The 24950-nt window shown below is 40.3% G+C and overlaps 2 protein-coding genes across 3 annotated transcripts; one reads left to right on the top strand and one right to left on the bottom strand.

Moving 5' to 3' along the window:
• Positions 1 to 2627: 2627 nt before the first annotated feature.
• Positions 2628 to 20180, top strand: ogfod1 (2-oxoglutarate and iron-dependent oxygenase domain containing 1). Of its 2 annotated transcripts, XM_031569745.2 has the most exons (13): positions 2628 to 2908; positions 4122 to 4267; positions 6522 to 6568; positions 6647 to 6747; positions 6939 to 7055; positions 8093 to 8184; positions 9126 to 9254; positions 9384 to 9497; positions 12076 to 12155; positions 13601 to 13860; positions 16181 to 16306; positions 16950 to 17008; positions 20005 to 20180. In XM_031569745.2, the coding sequence occupies exons 1-13, from the start codon at positions 2755 to 2757 to the stop codon at positions 20161 to 20163; spliced, it is 1584 nt and encodes a 527-aa protein (XP_031425605.1). In that variant the 5' UTR covers positions 2628 to 2754; the 3' UTR covers positions 20164 to 20180. The 2 variants fall into 2 exon arrangements, with proteins under 2 accessions (XP_031425605.1, XP_031425606.2); XM_031569746.2 differs by lacking the exons at positions 2628 to 2908; positions 4122 to 4267 and adding an exon at positions 6409 to 6432.
• Positions 20181 to 22998: 2818 nt separating this feature from the next.
• LOC116220696 (hydroxycarboxylic acid receptor 2-like) lies at positions 22999 to 24432 on the bottom strand. The gene is made up of 2 exons (XM_031568657.1): positions 24139 to 24432; positions 22999 to 23598 (listed from the first exon to the last, which is right to left on the bottom strand). Exons 1-2 carry the CDS (start codon positions 24430 to 24432, stop codon positions 22999 to 23001), a joined length of 894 nt encoding a protein of 297 aa, XP_031424517.1.
• Positions 24433 to 24950: the final 518 nt, after the last annotated feature.

Below are 24950 nucleotides of genomic sequence, written 5' to 3'. Positions count from 1 at the left end.
GTGAGGCTTGTGGTGAGCTTAAGACTAGAAGGATGGTGACTTGAATTTGTTTAGTATTTTATGCTACTAGTCTTGGTTTTAAGACATTTGCAGTGGTGGATGTGCATAGTTGCAGGTTGTCTAACTAATTCATTAAATGTATTGCTAGATGGCACAGCTGTCCAAAGTGGTAGAATTTGAGGACAGGAGCACTGCAGTTGTTGCTTCAAACTGGCTGGAGAACAGTTAGTGAGATCGTTTGCTATTGGCCTCCATATGACATACAGAGTGTATAACGGCAGTTTGGTCAGCTTCAGCCACCTTCCAGCCGATACAGTTATTCAGTTAGTCAAATATGCAGGACTGTCATGGCAAAAAGTGACCGGGCGCAAAAAAGAGCCCGGGTGATGTAATATTGGCTTTCGGACGACTCTTGAGTGACAGTTGCTATACCAACGGTAGCACTACGTCACCCGGGCTCTTTTTGGATTTACCCCAGAGCATCTCGCATTATACTTCGCTACCTGAGACCAGCTTGCCTGTATTTTACCTGCAATAAACCAAGCAAAACAATCGTGTGCTTGATGTTTGACTGTGTTAGGAAAGTTGTTGACTCACTAGTTTATCACTGTCACTCAAGAGCCGTTCAGAAGCCAATATTACGTCACCCGGGCTCTTTTTTGCACCCGGTCACTTTTTGCCATGACAGGGCCACCTCCAAAAGTATCACCTGGGAACTGAAATATTTCCGCTGGAATCTATAATGTATAACATCGCTTTTTGAAATGGTTGATCAATTACCGGCATCATTGTACAGTAAAGTGACACAAAAGTAGCTTTTGGTTTCTTCACAATATATGACTGGCCAATCCATGTGGGAAACCATGAACACATTTTACCTGCATTGGGCAAATTAGGCAGAAATGATTGTTACACTGGTGGAATGCCTGAAAATAACTAACAATTACTCAAAGTAATTATACCTGGCCTTGTGGCATTCTCGTCGCTGAGTCTTTGGTCCTTTGTATCAGTCATTCAGCAAGCTGGAATAAGCCTATTGGTCTGGTCTGTAAGTCTTTGGACATGCTTGGGTTTCTTCTTGGTTTGTTTTGCTGTTTGCTGCTTGAGCCGTTTTTCCTGGCTTGTTTTATGTTCAGAATTCGTGGGGGTATTTCCCACCGGATGCTTTCTGTTTTTTGACTGGATCTTCTGAGCTTTAAATTTATCCTTTACCTTTAGTTTTTTTTCTGCACTTTCTGACCTTTTGGATTAATTCTTGCTTTTTTGAAAATTAAAAGACAAAGTTTTTGCACAATATCTGCACTTGGGTCCTACATTGCTCATATACACAGTGGACTAGTAATCTAGCGGCCCGGGTTCAATCCTTGACATCCAGAGTGCAGGTTTCCTTGCAATTCTAATAGTATCAAAAAGCACAATAGGAGGCAGAGCCTTCTGCTATCAAGTCCCCCTCCTGTAGAATAATCTTGCTGCTTCCATCTGAGATGCAGACACCCTTTCCATCATCAAATCAAGACTAGACAATGGACCTCATTCTCGAACGCAGTTTAGAAAGAGTTAACCCCACTTACGAAGTTCCTGGGACTATTCTGGCAATCATGAAATGTTTCCCATCTGGGATTCGTTCTTAGCTAAGAACAGAATTTAAGACTGCTGAAAAGCAGTCGTAAATCGGTCAGATTAGAGGTCGATGTTTTTACGGGCTGAATTTGTGAGAAATCGTTGGTGATTGAGTTCACATCAATTCTACATACATCCTCCGATTTAAATAATTATAATAATAATAATTACGAGAATATTTGTATCATTAATAATTACATTTCACATTTATAGTCATGATTCTACGAGGCATCGTGATATCCTAACATAAATAAAAACACTAAATGAACACTGCAAATGGCAGTGAATAAATTCAATTAAATTCAATTTTATTTATATAGCGCCATAACAATACAATTGTCTCAAGGCGCTTTACAGAGCCCAGAGCCTGGACCCCCTTAGTGCAAGCACAATGGCAACAGGGGCAAGGAAAAACTCCCTGTTAGTCAGGAAGGAACCTTAAGCAGAACCATGGCACATAAGGGGGGACCCATCTGCTTGAGGTCGGCCGGGTGGAGATAGGAAGGGGGGGATGGGGGAGGGTTGTGTGGCAGAAGGGGAAGGGAAACAACAAGTGTTGTACACAGCATGCATTTGGTAGATGTACATAATATATATACAGACATCAGGTGGTATATACATGACAAAAACAGCTTAGTGGGTATACACTGTGCTCATAGGGTTACTGTTACAGGGGTAAGGAGAGTAGGAACAAAAAAACATATTGGCGGAGATCTTTTTTTAGGGTTGGTCTTATGAAGTTCGTAAGAAGATATTTAAGAAGACACTTAAGAAAATGTTCGAGATTGAGGCTCATTATTCTGATGTAAAATTCTATACATGTCATTTCACAGAAGTTGCACACAAGTGATACTTTTCTCAGCTTGTATTTGTGTGTGTGTGTGTGTGTATTCAAAAAAAGGTATTTCAGGGTGTTATGTACAGCTTACTAGTTGCTTTGCATTTTTCAACACTTCTGTTTTTGTGGACGTTTGGGAGCACCGATCTAAGCAGACCACGTTTGGACTTTTATTATGACAAATGAAGGAATGACGGCCATATTGCTGGTTACACGCACGTTAGTATTTGAGAATTAACTAAGAAACGAGTTTACTTCTCTATAGTAGTGTTTGCCAGCAGTCTCTGTTCGTAGGAATGAGTTGCAAACGCAAACAAAATGTCCGAACATTACCTGACGATATGAAAAAGGAGAAACGCTGGCATGTTGATATCAACAACTCTCTTCTCAACGCCACAACCAAGACAGCTTTGCAGGGAGCATGGAGGGACCGCACGAGTTACAGACACGGTCAGTGACTGAACCTTGATAAACCCAGGTAAAGCGAGTCGACTGTCAGCTAGATGCCAGTTAGAAAGCTTCAGTGACTGAACGCTAGTGGTGGGCAGATCGAAGCAATGGAAAACACTTTGGTCGAAGTAATTACGCCTGAAAATATATCGACGTTTTACATTAACATTTGACATCCATCTCCATAGTTTGACACAGTTTGCTGCTATTTTACAATTCAGTACGTTTTTATAAAAGCCATTGACTGTCATGATAAGTATTCTGCAAAGCTGCAGTAGGTAACTTTTAAGCCGGACAGACACTGCGACCTTCTTCTGTCGCGAAATTGGACCGTGGAACTACTCGCACTGCAAGACTGAAGACTATGGAGTCAGGGTAGTTTCAAAATCCACAAATAAATGTCACGCGAGTCACAAATGTATTTCCTTATTAACATATTTATGTCAGGAGATACACAAATGTAAACGTTGTTGCATTTATTTGCAGACTACCGAAAGTGCATATACAAACTGCTTGACATTTTTGAACATCCCTGCATTTCTTTGTGGATTTAGAGAGCTGAAGCAGCTTGACTCACAAATGCATTTTTTTTTCAAAAGGACATTCTCTGCAGTAGTCATGTACTACTGACAGGACATAATGACAGTTTTAGCAAATAAAAAGTAATTTTTATAAGGGTTGCCCGCTGCAGCTTTAACTTGAGAATGTGCATTTATCCCATACGGGGGTTACAAGTTGTCACCTTGTATTATTAAACAAATAAGAATTTGTATTTAATTGTGAACATTTATTTTTATTTCATATCCAAAACTGAACCCAACAGCTTAAGTGAATATAAAAGTAACCAACCATTTCTAAAACACAATATCCAGTAAAATAGTCAATACAAATATTGATAGCAGGCTAAATGGTCTGCCAGCAGTATTTGACATAACAACCCTTTCCTGTGCTAGCCAAAATGCAGGATAACTGTATTTGATCATAATCTTAACCTTTCTTTATTGTTTTTGTTTTTACATCAATAACAAAGTAACAAATCAATGCAACTGCAGTCTAGTCATCAGACACAGTAGATCACTAATTCCTTGTTCAGTTCCTCCTCGGCATTAAGCTAAATGTATTTGACCCTGTGGACATTATGCTGAAAGGGTTATGACAGAAGAATACCACTGAATAGAATGAATAAGTGTTGCCTTATTTTGTGTGCATTCAGGTAATGTGGAGTTGGACTGCAATCCATTCCCTCATTGTGTGATTAATCAGTTCCTGCTCACTGAAGAGTTTGTGTCCAGCCTGGAGGAGGAGCTGTCCCAGCTGAGTTTCCACAGCAAGAGTAACGATCTCTACAAGTTCAAACAGGTATGATCACATATTACACATACACACTGTTGAGGTCAAACATCACACAAAGTCATTCATATTTCAGAGTCAATATTTAATATTTCAAATAGATATGCAACCTCTGCTCTGATTGGCTAACACATTCAAACGTAGACTTTAAACGTGAAATCCACAGCCTTACCACCAAAGGAAAATACAACATTAAACTAACGCTGACTGGAAGCAACCCAACAATATAACATTACACTAACGCTGACGGGAAGCAACCCAACAATATAACATTACACTAACGCTGACTGGAAGCAACCCAACAATATAACATTAGACTAACGCTGACTGGAAGCAACCCAACAATATAACATTAAACTAACGCTGACTGGAAGCAACCCAACAATATAACATTACACTAACGCTGACGGGAAGCAACCCAACAATATAACATTACATTAACGCTGACTGGAAGTAACCCAACAATATAACATTACACTAACGCTGACTGGAAGTAACCCAACAATATAACATTACATTAACGCTGACTGGAAGTAACCCAACAATATAACATTACACTAACGCTGACTGGAAGTAACCCAACAATATAACATTGCATTAACGCTGACTGGAAGCAACCCAACAATATAACATTACATTAACGCTGACTGGAAGTAACCCAACAATATAACATTACACTAACGCTGACTGGAACTAACCCAACAATATAACATTACACTAACGCTGACTGGAACTAACCCAACAATATAACATTACACTAACGCTGACTGGAACTAACCCAACAATATAACATTACACTAACGCTGACTGGAACTAACCCAACAATATAACATTACACTAACGCTGACTGGAAGTAACCCAACAATATAACATTACACTAACGCTGACTGGAAGTAACCCAACAATCCAGTATCTGCTCTCAAGCATGAGTGCCACTCCACTTTGACTCAAAACAAACATGGTATAGCCACAATGTAGCATTTCATTGTGATTGCAAAATGGAAGGTTACCTTTCCTAGATGGTTTGTATTAGTATTGAGTGTTTTGAGGGGGCCCTGGCAGTTGTAGCATAGATTGAGCAAAGTACTCTTTGCAATGCACACAACACGCTTGCTTCAAGCAGCGTTATTTCTTCTAGCTCCCAGCATCCTCTGGCTCTGTTCTCAAGCACAGCTATCCACCCTGCAAACTATTCCAAGTAGTATGCTCAGTTCTAGGGAAACAGAATACACAACTTAGCATGATGGAATAAAGGTAACTCTGTGGGTTGTGTTTGGGGAACTGGTTTGGGTGCATAGCAGGAAGAGGGGACACCAGGGTTCTATCAGGCCATGCTTGACAAGTGGAGGGGAGACCAGGGGTCTATCAGGCCACGCTTGAGAAGTGGAGGGGAGACCATCACATGGCTGATGCATGAGATAAATGGACACGATACACAAACATAACATATACAGTATATATAGTACCAGTCAAAAGTTTGGTAACACTTTCTCATTCAATGTTTTGTCTTTATTTTGTATTATTTTCTACATTGTAGATTGATATTGAAGACATTTAAACTATGAAAGAACACATCTGGAATGATGTCGTAAACAACAAGGTGTTAAACAAACCAAAATATGTTTTATATTTTAGATTCTAGGAGCCACCTCAAAACACACACCGGCTCTTTTATCGTTATGGAATACTGAGTGTGAATGAAAAAAAAACATTGTTCTATCCCATATTGTTTTTACTTGATACATTAATGGGATTCATATGTGAAAGAGGGAGAGAGACCCATTCTACCTGGCAGAGTACAGAGTGTGCGTTACTAACTTCCAGGCGAAAAAAATGCATTCTCATGTATAGACTGCACCCGAGTATTAACCGCAGGGCTTCAGAAATTTGACAAAATCAATGTACAAACCGCAATTAATAGTTGGGAAATTATAGTAATACTTAGATCACTGTCCTGGCATATGTCACTGTCTATGTTAAATCTGATGGTTATTTTATGTTTCCTTAGATTAACTGATTCTAAAAGATGACTTTAAGAGATCATTTTCAGACACATTATGAGTGAACAGAATATTGTTTTGTCCCTGGCTGCAGGATATCTACTTTTTGGCATGGAATTTGAGAGCTCAAAAAGAAAATGGAACTGGCATGCTCATAGGTGTGAAATGATTGTTGTGAGTGTGACAGCCAACCATATTCAATGAAAAATGCGTTCATTGGCATAGAATGTCTTCCACCTTTTGAGTTTCTCTGTTCCCTCCAGTCTGATGATTTGAAGATCAGGGTGGAGCCATGTATCACAGAGTTGAGGTGTGTTTATGCATTATAATTCTTATATTTGACATATTCTTATGCTTGCTGTTTGTAACTTTTTGTATGCGTTGTTAGGTCCGTGTTGTTTGGCCAGTTTCGCTCCTGGTTAAGCGAGCTGTTGGGTGTGGAGCTCGAGCCAACAGTGGACATTTCTTGTGCCAAGTATCAACACACAGGTCCATAAACCCACACGTTTCTTATTCTTCTGTATTCCTAAATTCCTTCTTTCATACCCTACCTACCATATCTTCCATTCCTTTATTTTGCTGCTTTTTATTTGCCTTTTTGCACCTCAGTGTAACATCCCTCACTTTATTCCACCTTCCGTCTCCCAATCACTCCCATGTGACGTTCCCTCTCTTTGTAGATGTCCTGTTGTGTCATGATGATGAGCTGGAAGGCAGAAGAGTGGCCTTTATCCTATACCTGGTGCCACCGTGGGAACTTGGTGATGGTGGAACACTCGATCTCTTCAGCACTGATGGTGTGTATCAGTGGATCGTATACCTTAGGGCCTTGTACTCAAGGGTCTGGTTTGATTTGTTGTTCGTCTTCTCCATTCACTAAAGTATTTACCTGCAGGGTGTCCACCAAGGCTAGAAAATGACAATAAAAGACGCTATTTTATTTGATGAGTGATATTATTGGACCGAATGTAAAGGCAATAGGTGAGACACCCCTCTGCGCTGAACACCAAAGGGCTAATCCCAGTCACTCTATCCTACCTTTGACACAGCTTAGTGGGCTATCTTGCATGACCCCCTTTCAAACTCACACTATCTGGTGTTAATGTTCAATAACACTTAGGGTCATTACACCAAATCTTGTCATGGATTTTTTTTTTTTGTATTCAGTTAAATTTCTTAAATGTTATTAGGTAGCTGTGGAAAATCTTTTTTTTAAAAGATTAAAATGTTAAAAAAATAATAATTTGGTGCCGTAGTTGCTGCTCTGAATCCACATGATTGACATCATCAATGGCTTATTGTTGTATTAACATTTTAAACCTTCATGATAGAAAAACAATCGGTCAAATATGAGAACATATTGAGATGGTATAAGCAGAAAGCACATATACTGTGCAAGTTAGAGAATATTTGTCGAAGTTAGCTTTCTTGTTTATTTTCTATTTACACTTTTTTACCCTATGTGCCTATCCGCAACCCGCAAGTCTCTAACCTAATAGTCATTTTCAGATCGTATAAAAGTCACTTGTGCTTAGTCTGAAGTCACTAACCTAATAGTCATTTTCAGATCGTATAAAAGTCACTTGTGCTTAGTCTGAAGTCACTAACCTAATAGTCATATTCAGATTGTATAAAAGTCAGTTGTGCCCAGTCTGAATAGCGTGTTTATACAGGCTTGCTTAGTCATCACAGAATGGGATGGGAAGGAAGACTACTTTTTGTCTGTTTCATTCTCGACATGGGGACAAGTGAAATTTGTATCGTTGATCATATTGGAAGAAATTCCACAAGAATCTGTGTGTGCTTCATTCTTTTGTGTGTATATGTGCTGCAGAGCACGGGCAGCCAGGGCGTGTGGTGAAGTCTCTCGTGCCCAGCAGGAACACACTGGTCTTCTTTGAGGTGTCGCCTGTGTCCTTCCATCAGGTATCTATCTCTTATTATCTAAACTATATACTACTCTACCTACACTATGGATCTCACCATCAGGTATCTATCTCTTATCATTACTACACGATGGATCTCTCACTGCAAAGGGAGTTGTACAATGGGGTCTTAAGAGGTCACAGAACATCACGGTGTCAATCACTTCTCTGGCATCTTTTCATTTGTTGTGTGCCTCACAAAGTTTCTTCTCTGTGATGAAAACCTCAACACCTCATATATAACATATAACCTTTGAATTATCTTCCATCCAGTATCCGTTTCCTTTTGCCAATTTTAGTATTTTCCTTTCATTGGCCAATCTCAGATATGGCTTTTTGTTTTAAACTCCACCTACAAGGTTAGCAAGGTTAGCAACCAATGAGCCTGGTGTTTGATGGGTAGTGTTTAATAAAGCAGCCATCTCAGAACGCGTAAGGCATCTGTTTCTCAAACTAGAGACTGATGATTTTATCTACCTGCACAGTTGGGTTCTCTTTCTATCCCGGTTGAAGCTGGTGTGCACTGTTCTGTGATGTTGATGAATATGTTAAATTGTTCATTTTAAAGATGAAATAGTAATAGTCAAATTGGATGGGTCATCAGAGTTTCTTTTGATATGGTAACAAAAGATGATGCATTCTGGAGTTTATTTTTTCTACAAGCTCTGACCATCAGTTTTCATCAAAGACAAGAAGGCAAAGACAAAGGATATAATTTAGAAAAACAATGAAATGTCATTGTGATAGCAAACTCTTGAGTAGTACTTGTAGTATTAAGTATGAGGATGAAGTGGTTTGCTTTCCTCGATTCTTAACATTACTGTAGACAACAGTACTGAGGGATTCTGTTTAGTCAGTTATGTGTAGTTGCTGTGCCCTGATATCTAGCCCTGCAGGTGACTTCTGTTCATTTGTGATTGCTATGCCCATGTGGCGTCACAGGTGGCAGAGGTCTTGTCATCTGAAAAGTGTCGCCTGTCTCTGAGCGGCTGGTTTCATGGCCCTTCTCTCCCAAGATTCCCCCAACACACGGAACCTCCTGCCGCTCGTCACAAGCACACCCCCAGTGATGTACGTGGAAACAGTAGATTGTCTAATCTAATCTTTAAAGTTCTGTCCAGTTGTGTGTTTGTGCTTTGGAATTGGACCAGGCAGGTCTGTGGCAGTGGGGCTGTTGTAATTGTGCGTGTGTCTTTGTAGGAGAAAATATTGCACAAGTGGATCAATCAGGAGTACCTGAATGATTGTTACCAGATTCAAGTCCAGCAGGAATTTCAGGAGAGTTCGGAGATTCGTTTACCAAACTTTTTACAGGTATGTCTCTAACACCTCAAAGGCCAAGCATTATACATGATTTAAAGATACACAGAAATGTTCAGTGTCACATGAAGGAGAGTGTTAATATTCAGTATCACATGAAGGAGAGTGTTAATGTTCAGTATCACATGAAGGAGAGTGTTAATGTTCAGTATCACATGAAGGAGAGTGTTAATGTTCAGTATCACATGAAGGAGAGTGTTAATGTTCAGTATCACATGAAGGAGAGTGTTAATGTTCAGTATCACATGAAGGAGAGTGTTAATGTTCAGTATCACATGAAGGAAGGAGAGTGTTAATGTTCAGTATCACATGAAGGAGAGTGTTGTTAGTTCATGGATTTTGTGTGCAATGAACATAACACTTGCTTTTGAAACGTGTAATGTGCATTACAGGAGCCAAATTAGACTTTCATTAGAACTCTCCAATTATTACTGATATTCAAAACTTCTAGCCTTGGAGTGAAGCATAGCTTTGGAGGATTCTGAGGGGTAGGCTACTGTAGATATCTGTGGTAGTATATAATCAGATTACATTATGAAATATTAGTTTGGGGTATGTTGTCACAGAGTTCATTCTTCTCACCCTGTCTAAAGCCCCTGACACACCAAGCCAACAGTCGGCCAATGTGGGGCCGTTGGTGAGCGTCTGCAGCCCTAGTCTTTGCGGTGTGTCGTGCACGTCGACACTAGTCGGATCCCTTTTGGCTGCTTTTCTCCTTATTTTTCAGCTCCGCCTCTTACTTTCTTTTCCACAAGCAAAAGACCAAGAGCTGACAACGCCAGTGCCATTTGCAACTTCTTATCAGACATATTCTCAATTAGAAGTAGCTATATTACGAAATGCTGCTTTGTTTAAGATTTGGTATGGAGAGTTATTTCCTCTCACACAACAAAATAATGTAACGCGCTAGTTGGTAGTTGGTCCACAACATTTGAAGTCGATAAGTTTGTTCTGGCATTGCTCCGTTGGGGCGAAACTATGCCCGAACAGAAGCTGTTCGGACCAATCAAATTGAAACGCAATCAAGGCATTTGTATCAGAACTCATATTCTGACTAGAATTATGAGTATGACAACGTAAGGCTAGGTCAATGTAGCACCAACCATCAAAATGGCAGCTATGTTAGAATGAATTAATGTTAGATAAATACCAATAACAGCACTGTTTGTCCAGGAGCTTATCCATACTTCAGTACTGACCAGTCAGGAACTAGAACCAATTTAGTACTATCTCGATAGCCACCTCTAGTTATTTGTGGTGATATCTTCATGAATCCATATCTAGTCATATTTAATTAATAGGAGACATGCTTAAATTACATCATTTGAGCAAAACTGCGCTGGCCATCATGCACTGTAAACTCGAGTCTGAGAGTAAACGGAGTGATCAATGTGGAAGTTGAGAGAGAAAGATCATCCTTCATTTATTTCAACACCATTCCACTTCCTCGCTGTCGCAGAACCCAAATGTGTATGGGAAACCTGATGAACCAATCTGCTAGCAGCAGTGTGAATGTAAATGTAACCCTCTTTACTCTTCTGTGTTGTGTTTTCCCAGAGCAAATGGTTACACACGTGGAGTCCGTAGCATGGCAGCATGGTTTGGCTCTACTCCTCCCAACTCGGGAATATTTATTCATAAAGAGAAAGTAGAGTAGAAAAAAATACATCACATGTACCTGGTATGGATGACAAAAAGGTTGGAGTCTATAGTACGGCAGCATGGATTGGTTACATACAGTATAGTACTGTAAACCTTGATATCTTCGGGACTAGGTTGTTGGTGTAGTAGTATGTAAAAAGAGTCACGGACACACAAGTTCGAAGAAAGTTTACTCTCCAACAACCACAATCTCTCCTCTTTCCTGCAAAGCATTCTGGGCATTGTAGTTCTGCCACATAGTTGTAGTTCTGCCACATAGTTCTGTAGTTCTGGGTATAACACTACTATTCTTACACCACTGTTGGTTACATACAGCTAGTGCGAGGAGCTCATGTTGCAACAAATTATTCACAGGTGTGATTGAAAGCTTCAATAAAAAATCCCTTAAAAATGTGATGGGTTTGGGATATTCTAATGTGATGGGTTTGGGGTATTCACAGTGGCATTCCATGTTTTGCTCAGGGTTCGTTGAAGCAAAGCCAGGCTTGCTGCCATATATCCTTGGACAGACGCTGACTGTGGCAGGTGCTCTTTCTCTCCAGCCAATCTAGCACAAGCATTCTGGTCTTGTCCTCAGCTTGACGGACACTGTTGTGTGTTCTGTTTTTGTGGCGAGGGTCTTGGGGTGACATTGAGACCTTGCCTGCTTATAGCCAGAAATATGCCAGAATCACGGACTCTACCTTCATCCGATTCCATTCCATATTACTTGTTGCTCGTACTCAAGATTGAAGGTCATAAGTGGGTTTTGCTCTGAGCTTAATTCTCATCGTATGACTGGCACAATGTCATCCCACTAGTTTAGGATTATTACTAATTATTGAGCTTCCAACCCAATAAATGTCATATGTAATCAAACAAGGAATTATTTTTGCCTTTTTGTTCATCTCTCAATCATTTCCATTTTCAGAAGGAGAGGTTTCTGGAAGTGAGAGCTGCTCTGAAGTCAGCCGAGATCCAGTGGGTGACCAAAGGTCCTGCCAACAAGAGGTAAGACATTAAGTCATCACATTTCTTTGTGTGCCTTCATTTACCAGTGCTGTGTTTGATTAGCCTGACGTTGTCATACTCATAATTCTAGTCAGAATATGAGTCTGATACTGCTCCATTGGGCTGTGATTATGGGGCGTGTTTCAACCGAACCAGGAGAAAAAATGCCTCTGACAATTTGATTGGTAAGCTCAGCTTCAGGTCGGGCATAATTTCTCCCCAACGGAGCGATGCCATACCGAACTTCCAGACCTCAAATGTTGTTGGCGGGGCTAAATTTGGATGGTATCCAGGCTAGTGTTTGATGGGTGCTAGTGGAGAATTCATTTTGAGTAAACACTCTTATGCCACCCCAACAAAATGGGTTTTGTTCATTCATATGCTTATCTTACATGACCTAAATACCCCAACTCTAGCAGTGGATAGTAGCAGTTTGATTTATCAACCATACTAGCTATTTCGTCTGGTTCCTATTGTTACTATTCAAAGTGTCCAACCAAGGTCAACTATGCTAACGATAGCTCTTCAGGTAACAACGTAGTGATACTCTTCCTTAACACACACTCACACACAAACTACACCAACACATTATTATGGTAATGTCATTTCTTAACATTTTATTATTATTTCAGTAGGCTAATTTTAGCAAATTGAAAAAAAAATAGGAAAGTCATATTTTTTTGAGATTTTAGCTGACAGGCCAATATATTTTTCTGTGCGTCACGGATGCTGATTGGAGCTGCCTTTTTCACAGGCAAAATGGGTAGCTGGAGCATGTGATGCTAAGATGTTGCTCCAGACTCTCCTCTCCTGGAGTAGTGTAGGGAGGAAGAGCCACCTAAAGGGTCAGCGAAACAAGCTTTGAAAGATCATGTTGCATGTTAGGCTAATATTAATAGCCCATCTTAATTATTGCTAATACGATTTTAGTTCTATTCTCCTTACAAAGTAGGTAGTCTGTAGGACAAACATTCCCCACAAGACCACAATACTCCCCATGGGACCACATTGTCAACATGCCCTGTTGTCCCCTGATTTCAATGACAAATTCTTCTATCTAAGGGGATCCACGAGCTCAAATTGTTCTCACCTGTGTTGGTTTCCACGGAATCATCCCAGTAGACATTTTCCAGCACAGGTCCAACTGCAAATGCTAAATGCAACTTAATCTACAGGAAAAATGATTTGATATGCAGACAAAGAGGGCTGATTTGAGCCAACGGTTTTTGATGCATAATTCTAGTGAAGTATGTATACGGAGCAAATGATTTAGTCACATGTTGGTTCAGTTTTGTTGAAAGATCCATTTGACACACATTGCATCTGTATCTAGCACCAGTTTAACATTATTATAAATATGTGCTGATAGAATGAAACAAAGTTGTTTGAGCCCTGACTTGATGATTTTAAATGAGCTGAGTGTTGAGATGAATGTATTTGTCTAGGCGCTATGAATATGCTGACCAGTCTTCACTGCCACCATGTGTCCAAGAGTGTTGGGAGCTCTTCTCCTCTGAGGCGCTCTTCCTCCTGCTCTCTAACTTCTGTGGACTGAAGCTACATCAACTGGCCAAAGACAATGAGAGTAGTGATGATGATGACGACGATGATGATGATGATGATGATGATGAATCAGGAGTAGATGAAGAAGGAACCGAGGGAAGACGAAAAGATCGCGGGGACAAGGAAGGAGAAAAGAAAAAAGGTGTGTGTGTGTGTGTGTGTGTGTGTGTGTGTGTGTGTGTGTGTGTTAAGGTTAGGTGTGAGCTGATGCCTGTACCACTGATGCTATGTAATCCAGAATGAATCATGCAAAAGAAAAGTTAAAGCAACAGTGTGAAACTCTGCTTATAGTAGCTTCTACTTTAGCAGGAATTTATTTAACAACTGTTCCATTAACTAGTCAGTAATTTACTGATACATTCACGAGTTTAAGCAGACTTAAACCTAGAATGCATGCAAGAATGCAAAGATTTTCATTACATTGAACTTGACCTGAGTCTGTGACCTGCAATCGATTTATACTATATATTTCCTAAATTTCCCTCGAAATTAATAAAGTATCCATCTATCTATCTACGGACCTGTAAATGACCCCATAATTGATTTATAATGGGAAATGTCAACAATCAAAACTTGTCACACACTTGTCACACACTCAGCACTCTGAGAACATGAACACTAGGGGTGGGGGGAAAAAAAAATCGATTTTTCGATTTCTCTCGATTCTCTCTAGAACGATTCTGTCTCGATTCAGAAAAGTTCATAATCGATTTTTTAATAAAATAAAAAAATAATATTTTTTATTTATTTATTTTTTTACACATTCATTTTGTGTTGAAATGCAAGCTGCATCGATTATTGCATTGTTCATAGAAAGTCATAATTGTGACAAGGACACACTTTTTCTCCAATAAAGAAATAGATCTGTTGATTTTCTTTAATTATCAAACACAAAGTAGGAAGTGATTTGAGACTCTGAGTAGCAAACTCAAATGTTTTAAAAATCGAGATGCATCGATAATCGTTTTATCGGTTTAGAATTGATAATCGATAATCGGTTTAGAATCGAGAATCGGTTTAGAATCGAATCGTTGACCTCTGAATCGGAATCGAATCGAATCGTGAGGTGCCAAGAGATTCCCACCCCTAATGAACACATCCTTTGCTTTTTACATTACAACTTGGTGCTTCTGAACTGGGATTATTGAACTGTTATGTGATGTCTGAAAAGTTTATCTACCTTTTTAATTTAAAAGTGTTTTTTTCTCACATTACATAAACAGAATTTTTTTCTACTTTTTAGGGTGTTAAAGAATAATTTATTATTTATATTTATTTAATAAAGCGCTGTTAGATTTATATATGGCATGTTGTTTCTCAGAGGAAGTTATTTAGATTCCCTCTATACAAAAGCCAAACATGTTTAATTAATATTGCTCCAAAATATTGGGCAAATATCGGTTATCAGCCATCGTGAGCCATTAGATATCAAAATCGGTATTGGCCCTAAAAAAATGCATATTGCTATTTTTGCCAGGAAAAAAAGCTTACGGCTCCCACTGATTCAGCAACACGGTCAGTTGCAATGTTTTTATATTATGGTCATTTGAGAATTTCTTTTTTTCCATTAACAAAATGGACCTCTTGGTCCTTGTATTTCAATATGAGTACAGTCAATTACACTGATTACGTTGGGACACCCAGACCTTCACTGGTCTCACGTCTGTAGTGTACTGATGGCCACCTTCACTGCTCTCTTCTCAGCCATTGGATGAAAGGCAAGCTATTGAGAAAAGCTAGGCTATTTTGTATTTGTATGAGTCAGGTTGCTGCTTTTGACGTAGCACTACTAAACAGAGTTGAAACCATGCCGGAACAGGTGCCGGGTTAGGGTAAGAGAATGCATCCATGTTCTTTTCTTTCGGGCCAATGAAAATGTGGGACTTTATCGCAGCGTGCCAGATGTGGGACTAAAGGTCAAAATGCTGTACAGTGCAGTGCGAAGCAGGACGGACACCTGGTCACCCTAATCAACAAACATATGTGTTGAGTTTCTCACACACAGACCACCATCACCAACGGCATCATATCTCATCCCTTGATCATTTCACATTTATTTACTCTTTGTGACTGGATGTTGGATGTGTCTGATGGGAGACCAACTCATTCTGTACAAATAGAATGTTGCTGAATTGAAAACACAGCATAAGCGGTTACATGAGGTGGCTTGCAATTCTTTTGAGCTAGTGTATAATAGACTCCTGGTGTATTTTGTCTGATTGTGTGTCTGTGTCTGTGTGTCTGTGTGTCTGTGTGTCTGTGTGTGTGTGTGTGTGTGCGTGTCTGTGTCTGTGTCTGTGTCTGTGCGTCTGTGTGTGCGTGTGCGTGTGCGCGTGCGTCTGTGTCTGTGTGTGCGTGTGCGTGTGCGCCTGCGTGTGCCTGTGCCTGCGCGTGTGTGTGTGTGTGTGTGTGTGTGCGCGCGCGCGTGTGTGTGTGCGTGCGTGTGCGTGTGTGTGTAATAGATGGCACCTCCGCTGCCTGTGTGGGTGAGGTGAGGAGGTGGAGGAAGGGCTCGTACACCCTACTGCATGACTCTGAGAACAGCAGGGAGTTTGGCCTGGACCTGCTTCTGTCACTCGGATGTTCAGGTAACATGATTGCACCTACTGAACATTATTACAGGATTTATGTCTGCATACGTGTGTCTGACAGTGTTCACTTTCTGAACATTATTACAGGATTTATGTCTGCATACGTGTGTCTGACAGTGTGCACCTACTGAACATTATTACAGGATTTATGTCTGCATACGTGTGTGTAACAGTGTTCACTTCTGTGTGTGCATATGTGTGTGTGACACTGTTCACTCTATGTGTGTGTGACAGTGTTCACTTCTGTGTATGCATATGTGTGTGTGTGTGTGACAGTGTTCACTCTGTGTGTGTGACAGTGTTCACTTCTGTGTGTGCATATGTGTGTGTGACAGTGTTCACTTCTGTGTGTGCATATGTGTGTGTGACAGTGTTCACTCTATGTGTGTGTGACAGTGTTCACTTCTGTGTATGCATACGTGTGTGTGTGTGACAGTGTTCACTCTATGTGTGTGCATATGTGTGTGTGTGACGGTGTTCACTCTATGTGTGTGCATATGTGTGTTTGACAGTGTTCACTTCTGTGTGTGCATATGTGTGTGTGACAGTGTTCACTCTGTGTGTGCATATGTGTGTGTGACAGTGTTCACTCTGTGTGTGCATATGTGTGTGTGACAGTGTTCACTCTATCTGTCCATAGGCTGGCCGCAGGCTTCAGGGGGGTTCACTTCCTATATTGCTCATGGAGAAGACGAGGAGGTTGGTGTACCTGCCCTGAACACTCTCACATTACACTTGTACAAATATCACCTGCCTCATCATAGTATTGCCTTAAGTTCACGCATCATAGCCAAATGTTTTGTTTTTTACTTTTTCCTATAGTCACTATAGTCACTATAGCAGTCTATCCTCATGAATTGTTGCTTCATTATTCGATCTGGGCGAGCCATCATCCATTGGTGAACCTCTCTCTCCTATTGGAGGATTGTCAATCAATATATACATTTTATCAGGGCCTGCTTAACCTCCTCTGAAGGCCTAACAATTTTTTTCGATCGTTGCCTATTCATATTACATTCAAGTATGTGATTCAAGAGTGTGGGAACAGACTCGATCCAATAATGTCTCGTTCTCCGGAAGCATTAGTCTGATCCCGTCCTCCAAAGCCTTCACTGTGTCCTCAGTAGTGTCTGTGAATGAGGGTATGGTAAAATGGGATAACGTTTGAGGTTATTTAAAGTACCGTTAGTGCTTTAAAACAAACTAATTAGCAATATTACTTAAACCATGCATTTCCCCTGTACTTTTGTCTAAAAATACTTAAAAAGTGAACGGTAAAACACTGTAATAGCTTTTGAAGACCCAACTCTTCAGAGAGCACTTCCCGTCCTAACTGGCACTTCGACTAGTGCGTAACTTGCAATTACAGCAGTTACATTTCTGCACTCTTTTTATTTCATTTTGTTATATTTCTTATGTAAAGTAGTATTTATGTATTGTTACACCAGGTTCTATTGCTCATAGCTTGACTATTCTCTCCCTTGTACGTCGCTTTGGACAAAAAGCGTCTGCTAAATGTAAATGTAAATGTAAATGTAAATGTAAATAATGTCTCCAGGGATGACGCCCCTGGAACCCTAGTTGTTATTTACTCCCACAACACATGAATGCTCATTGAATCCTTAACCATGAAAGCCACAGTCTGCCACTGCATGTTATGCATGGATGAGGGCCATATGTTGGAGTCTTATTTGTTAAACACAAAGTCTATGTGTACGTGTGGCCTGAGGATGAAAAGGAGATGAAAGCAATACTATTACAGAGAAACGGTGTTAGCGAGCAGCACGACACATTCCGAACTCATTTAGGTTTGAAACCCACCTACCACCGCTTTCCTCATGTTTCTGTCATAGTATGACCTTGTGAGCGACCGGCGCGGCCAGCCCACGATTAGGGATGTGGACTTTGGAGATGGTGGTCAAAAGAGTCGCCGGAGCAGTGGTTTACGTTTTCAATTCAACCATATTTATTTTCTTTCCAGGTTGTGGATTTTAGCAAAAGTATTAATAGCACAAAACAAAGTACTTCAGACAAAAACAAAGATTCAATATCCAAATGCAGCGTAACAGTGTTACCGTGACAGACAACTCCTCGCAGCAGGAAAGCTGTCCTTCTACCTCCACTCTCTGAATGGCACTGAGCTAGCCTCTTAAGAAGGCCTAGCTATTGCCACTTATTGGCCTAATAGGGCCAACCCATGAATATGGGTAAGCAAAGCACATTGGGCATATTATTAACAAACCCATTCATTCAGGCATTATACATTCAAATAACATGTCTCCATATAATCACTCAAACACCATTTAACCCAATAGCAAATCACCCTACAATGCATAGTTATTACCTAAATGAAATGTGAACACGACAAACACCCCTGTGACAATGCCCCGCTCCCTCCACTAGTGACACAATGTAAAAGTGTTATCCCAGCGCGAGCGCGCTTTCGCGTTGGGACCAGTATGTGGAAGCGTGAGAACCAGGAAGTGTGAGTAAATGTATGTTAACCAGTTTATGGACGTCATTGCAATGCAAATGGATGAGAATGTGGGTACCCAGTATGTATATCAGTATAATTGAGCAACAGCAGGTGTATGCAAATAATATGTATGCGTGCTGTATATCGCGGCAGACCAAACAATACACCAATTCGCGGTAAACACCCGACACCATTACAATCTCACATCGTGAAACAAACAAACACCACAAACCCACAAAACACCCCACAACTCTCTCAACAATGTTCAGGGTTCACATATTATGTGACCTGCAGGAAGACGCTGGGTAATTGTGGCTGCGTGCGTGTGTGTGAGAATGAATGGAGGCACCGTCTCTTACTCCCGCATTTCGCGGTAAAGTAAATAAACAGTCCGGAATGTTCGTAACAGTGAGAAGAAATGTTCAGCTTCTCACAGACCTCTACACACTGTTTGCAATATGATGCATGTTTTTGTCTTTCCCTCTAGGTTTTGTTTGTTGTTAGTTTGAGTCACATTGGGCTTTTTCATAGCTCTCATGCATAGTGAATAACATGGGCACCACAAAAAAATAGGCCTGTTCTGTTTGTCACTACATACATTTGAGGGTGGTTTCTACAGATAAATATTAGATATTACAGATTTCTATATTTCCTTTGACAGAAACTAGCTGAGGTATTTGCAAGGTTTTCAGTGTATAATTTGTCAAGACACCCTTGTTGTGTTGATTTGTTGGTTCATGAGAACTCTGGCAGATTTACACCTCACGTTTCCCTATAAAACATGTTCAGTTTGTCACTAACATGAGTGTTTCTACTGATGGTTGTTTTCAAAGCGACTTTTGCTCTAGTGTCTATAATTTGAGCAGATATTCGGACACAAACTAATGTATCTAATGTGCCCTTTGCTGTTCTTGGACACAAACTAATGTATCTAATGTGCCCTTTGTTGTTCTTGGACACAAACTAATGTATCTAATGTGCCCTTTGCTGTTCTTGGACACAAACTAATGTATCTAATGTGCCCTTTGCTGTTCTTGGCTAAGTTAGCTATCTGTTGGCTAGCACTTACTGCTTGCTTGCTAGCTAGCGATGCAAAACATAAGAAGAACTCTGCATGTATCAGGGTAACAATATAAGATATATCCCAGCGTTTAAACGAAACTTTTGGTACTGTTTTTCATGTAATATTAGTGTGTCATTGTGTGTTTTGTATTCGTAGCTTTTGACTGTGAATCCTGAGGAGAACTCACTGGCACTGGTCTACAGGGACACGGACACTCTGAAGTTTGTCAAATATGTCAATGACGGAAGCTCCTCACACAACCACAAAGAGCCACCTGGAACTTTCTATGACTTCTCTTTTGTTTATTATGAGTAAATTTGATGTTGAAATAATTGGAGTGTTTATCATTTCAAAAGTGTTCCCTGTCCCCTGTTATGTATGTGCTAGTGAGGCATAAAGTGTCTATTTGTTCTTAATCTAGCTCCATATAGCTTCATCTATCTCCATCATTTCATTTTATTTCTGCATTATGTCCTATTCAAACTTAGTAGACATACTGCATTTATGCCTTGGACTCAGACACCACTTTGCCACATTGTAACATTTCACATAAAACTATCCCAAACCATCCCAAAATACAACTTAAACCGTCCTGAAGTTAATGCTGGCCATCCCATTTCAAAAAAGAAATGAATCTATATAATCTACAAACTGCTTTGATAATTAAAAGTGATGTAGCATTAATAACACACAATAGAAATAATGCACAACTGGACACTGCTGGGAACGGCAACCTTATGAACAAATATTTTCTAAGGCATTTTGCTCTGCTGATGCAGAATTGTAGCCTTAACAGTGGTGTGCAGCCAGGCCTGTCTAACCTTTCTAAGAAAGGATAACTAAACAGACCAATATGATGTAACAGCATAAGATAATATAATAAGGTTATTTAATAATAAAACATCAGCTTACTCAAACAGACTACACTAGGTTGAACTGTAACACTCCTTTCTCTGTAATAAAAACGCTAAGCTGTAGCTAATTTAAACAGGTCATTGTTATGAGATGCAGGTCAGTCTACCCTTCTGAAAACAATTTGAAGGGTTCGGTAATGTAAGTCAGGAGGATATCTAATCAATCATCATTTGGGTCTACGATCCCTTAAGAGCCATTCAATGAACGGACTATGCCAGATCCTTTGAGAGCATGTTGAGCTGCAACTCGCCTATTCTGCATGCTAGAAGCAAAATGAGAGCAACGTTGATGCTTTTTTTTTGTCTGTGAAACATGAGGCACTGCTAATATTCCAAAATGTGAGCGTAAAAAAAAAGGACAGGTGGAAATTGGTTGAGTGTATGGTGTTGCTATGATATAGTTAGCTAAGATGGCTAGCTGCCTGACATAGCACAGGCAGTTAGCTCAGCAACAACCCATCATTGAAAAAAACATGACTGCAAACTTTTAAACTATTTTTTTTACTTTGAGCACCAGTCTGTTTGTGCCTCGCAATGCTCTAGCTTTTCCCTAGTTGTGTCAGTCTATAGAAAGTCAATTGAAATTGAGTGCCTGGAGGTAAAAACAGTGTCTCACTGTGACTATAAGTGACTTGCATCACCATTCAATTGGCAGCTTTCACATTGACTACTGGTTGTTTTTCATATCAGCATTCTTTACACACACATTGGTAAGGTGCATACAGTAGGCAGCTGCTAGCTTGTGATGAACTCATGTGTAAATATTATGCACTCATGAATATGAACTTGTGAATATGAACTCTTTCTTACGAAGTTGCACAAGCACCCTGAGGGTTTCTACCTTTTCCCATTATAATTTTAATAGTTAAATCGAGGAGACTATAACATCAGCTAGATAACCAGCTATCATTTCATGCAAATTGAACTCTTCCGATTAACTCGTAAGGTTATTAAGTGTCCTTAGCTAGCTAATTAGCTAACGTAGCAACAGGATAACCATTGCAACCAGGAAACACAATTTACTTACAATTTAAGTTTAATTTCCAAAATTAGCTCACCAATAAAAAGCAGTCTTGGGTTCAAAGTGATCACAACCACTTGTGTGATGTTAAATGGCTTCACATAGACATAAAACAATCTCAAGAGAAATAATGGGAAATCAACGGAGCTGCGGCTGTAAGTTCAAAAGGCTCTCTGCCTCACCTGCCTCATATGACCGCACGTCCCTGGGTAGGACCAACGATATGGAATATGAAATTGAGGTGACCTTTTAAACTAAATAAACGGAACATTTAACAAATGACATGGTATGGTGTAGTTATTTAAATGATGGGTACAAATGTATTTAAACTGTAGCAGTGTAATGGTTGTGGAAAGCACAGGAATCACGGAAGTTTGGATGATGAATGAGCGGATTACCCAACATAAAAACGATATATGAACCAGATAACAGACACAGCTGTTCGGGGCCCATGGAACTCCGCTGGTCCAGCCCCTCCCGCCTCCTCCGGACATAGCTCGAGGATGCATATGCATATTCTCTGTACGGGAAATCCACAGAATGGCGGGTCACTGATCCCAGGTAGCTCCATAATCATACAGTCCGGTTTTGATGCGTGTTCTCCTGGTCAACTCTTTGAGCTGCTCGCAGCCACTGGATCCCAACACTGCCACCAAATGTTAAAGGTAGGGATAGCTTTGCGGGTTGAGCTAGATGGAAACTCATAAGAGGACTCAGGAGATGTAGTTGATGATAAAGATGGGATTCTTTATTACCCCAAATAAGGCCCATCATCCAGGTAACAAATGTCTTGCCATGCATGCTGTGTAGGATTGAGGATATCACAATTATAAATGATTGGACAAATGGGCTGCCTTGTCAGTCACTGTATGTACAATGTACAACACAAACTGAACATCAGGAACTAGGCTATCTCCTCATAACACGGTAGTCGAAGTAACAATCTCTTTCACAAACATTGGATGATTGGTACTCAAAATATGTAAAACATCACACTGATTAGCCTCTTTATTATCTCACGGTTTTTAATTGTAAAAATAAATGTTCGTTATTGGATTGGATTGGATTCAATGTATTGTCATTGCACAGAGTACAGGTACAGAGGCAACGAAATGTAAAATATTGTTATAGAGATTATCACATCTCAGGTCATTTGATTCTGGGGAGGCCTGGAGCCGGCATTGGCCCTCATGGGCTTCAGCGCCGCCTGGGTGGTCAACTGAAGGCGTGTTCTTGCCTGTGTTCTGGCCGCAGCGCATGGTGCAGGGGCAACGCACTCAATAGGGCCTTCCTGAACATGGAGCTGGAGAAGACGTAGACAATGGGGTCCAGTGCTGAGTTCAGGAAGTTCAGCCCGAGAGACACATGGCTGAGCAGCACGATAGTGTTGGTGGCGGCACAGTCCCACGAGCGGTATGAGCAGATGACCCACATGATCGTCACCACCGTACTGGGTAGGAAGCACATCGTAAACACTGCAACGATGGCGGCGCACACTCGCATTGCCTTGCGTACCTTGTCAGGTTTTCCCATCTGACGTTCCTTTAGGAAGCTGGAGATCCGGATGGAGCAGAACAGCAGTATGGCCAGTGGGAAGATGAACTCCAGCACCATCAGTACCATCAGTATGCTGTGGTGCAACAGGAGGATGTGAGGAGTGAAAAAGAAGCACTGGGTGTTGTTGCCGCTGTCCTTGATGTAGTTGTAAGCCAGAATGGGAACCCTATGACTGATCACCAACAGCCACACAAACACCAACACGAACGCAGCCTGCCGCTTGGTCATGCGGGTGAAGCGGTAGTGAGGGTGGACCACCTGGAACAAGAGGGGAGAGATGATACATTTAGATTTTACAAAGTCACAGACCTGCCCTCCCCAGGGTTTACTTCACTTTTTCAACTGTTCATACATTACTTTAAACTATTTGAACCATTTGTCCATTACTGTTAACTAGCAATTTCAATATTGATCCATTACTTTTAGCTAACTATCTCAACTATGTATTTGTTCATTTTAGCTAAATGTTTAATTCTCTTGCTTGTTAACTATAGCCAGGTGGGAGATGTTAGCTACAAATATATACCTTACTGGTCATTATATCAACAAGATCACACTGATTTGTTATCAGCTTAGCCTAGCTAAACTACTCAACACGTACCCCTCTGGCAACTGCAGAGATATATTTTGTGGTCAATGTACCCTCAACACTACTAGGAAACCAACCAGTTAGTGTTTGGTATTGTCTTGTATCCTGTACAAAATGTAATAAGTGTCAGACAGGTTAAGAGCAGATTCAGGTTTATCAGTAGAAGTGTGGACACAACATAATAATACAGTCTGTTTTCCTTTCCTCACCCTAAAGTAGCGGTAGATGGCCACCACGGTCATGAGCGCAATGCTGGCCGAGCAGTTAGCAAACATTAGGAAGAGGTTGATCCGGCACAGAACATCTTCAAACACCCAGTGGCCCCTGATCAAGGAATCGACCCTCAGCGGCACACTAAATAGAGCCATGAAGTCGGCGATAACCAGGTTGAAGAGGAACAGGTGGTTAGGGTTCCATGTCTTCAGTTTAAAGCAGAATATCCACAGGGCAACTATGTTTCCCAGCAACCCCAGTATGACATTAACGGTGTAGACTGGGGGCATGATCATACTACCATAACTACTATTAGGAAAAGTGAACATTTTGACTAATTCAATTAATTTCAATAAGATTTCCTCTTCCTCTTCTCACCTTCGTTTTTTCTGTAGCAAAAAGAAAACAAAAAGTTTAGAACTTGTAATGGTATAGTATTCATTTAAATGCACTTTTACAGATTAATTGAGCCTGTATATTTGTACCTTCTGTAACATTCACTTATAAGTGAAATAAAGACTTACAGTATATATTAAATGAAAAACTACAGACAACTCATATATATATATATATACTCAATATCATATATAAACTTGAAAATGGCACAACCTTACCGAATACATTAAACATTTTCCAAATGTGTATGGTTAAGAAAATACAGTAAGAAAATACAGAAAATACATGCTATAATGAAATGTGTATTGACATCAAATTAATTTGTATATTGCACATTGAAGGGTTTGTATTAAGGTTTGAGGTTTGAAGTTTTAGTGTTAGCATTTTGACACCTCCTGGTTCCAAAGAAAAA

The sequence above is a fragment of the Clupea harengus genome, chromosome 6 (assembly GCF_900700415.2).
Source record: "Clupea harengus chromosome 6, Ch_v2.0.2, whole genome shotgun sequence".
Classification (NCBI taxonomy): Eukaryota; Metazoa; Chordata; class Actinopteri; order Clupeiformes; family Clupeidae; genus Clupea; species Clupea harengus.
Note: the sequence above shows the minus strand (reverse complement) of the source record. Positions and strands in the feature narration are given on the sequence as shown.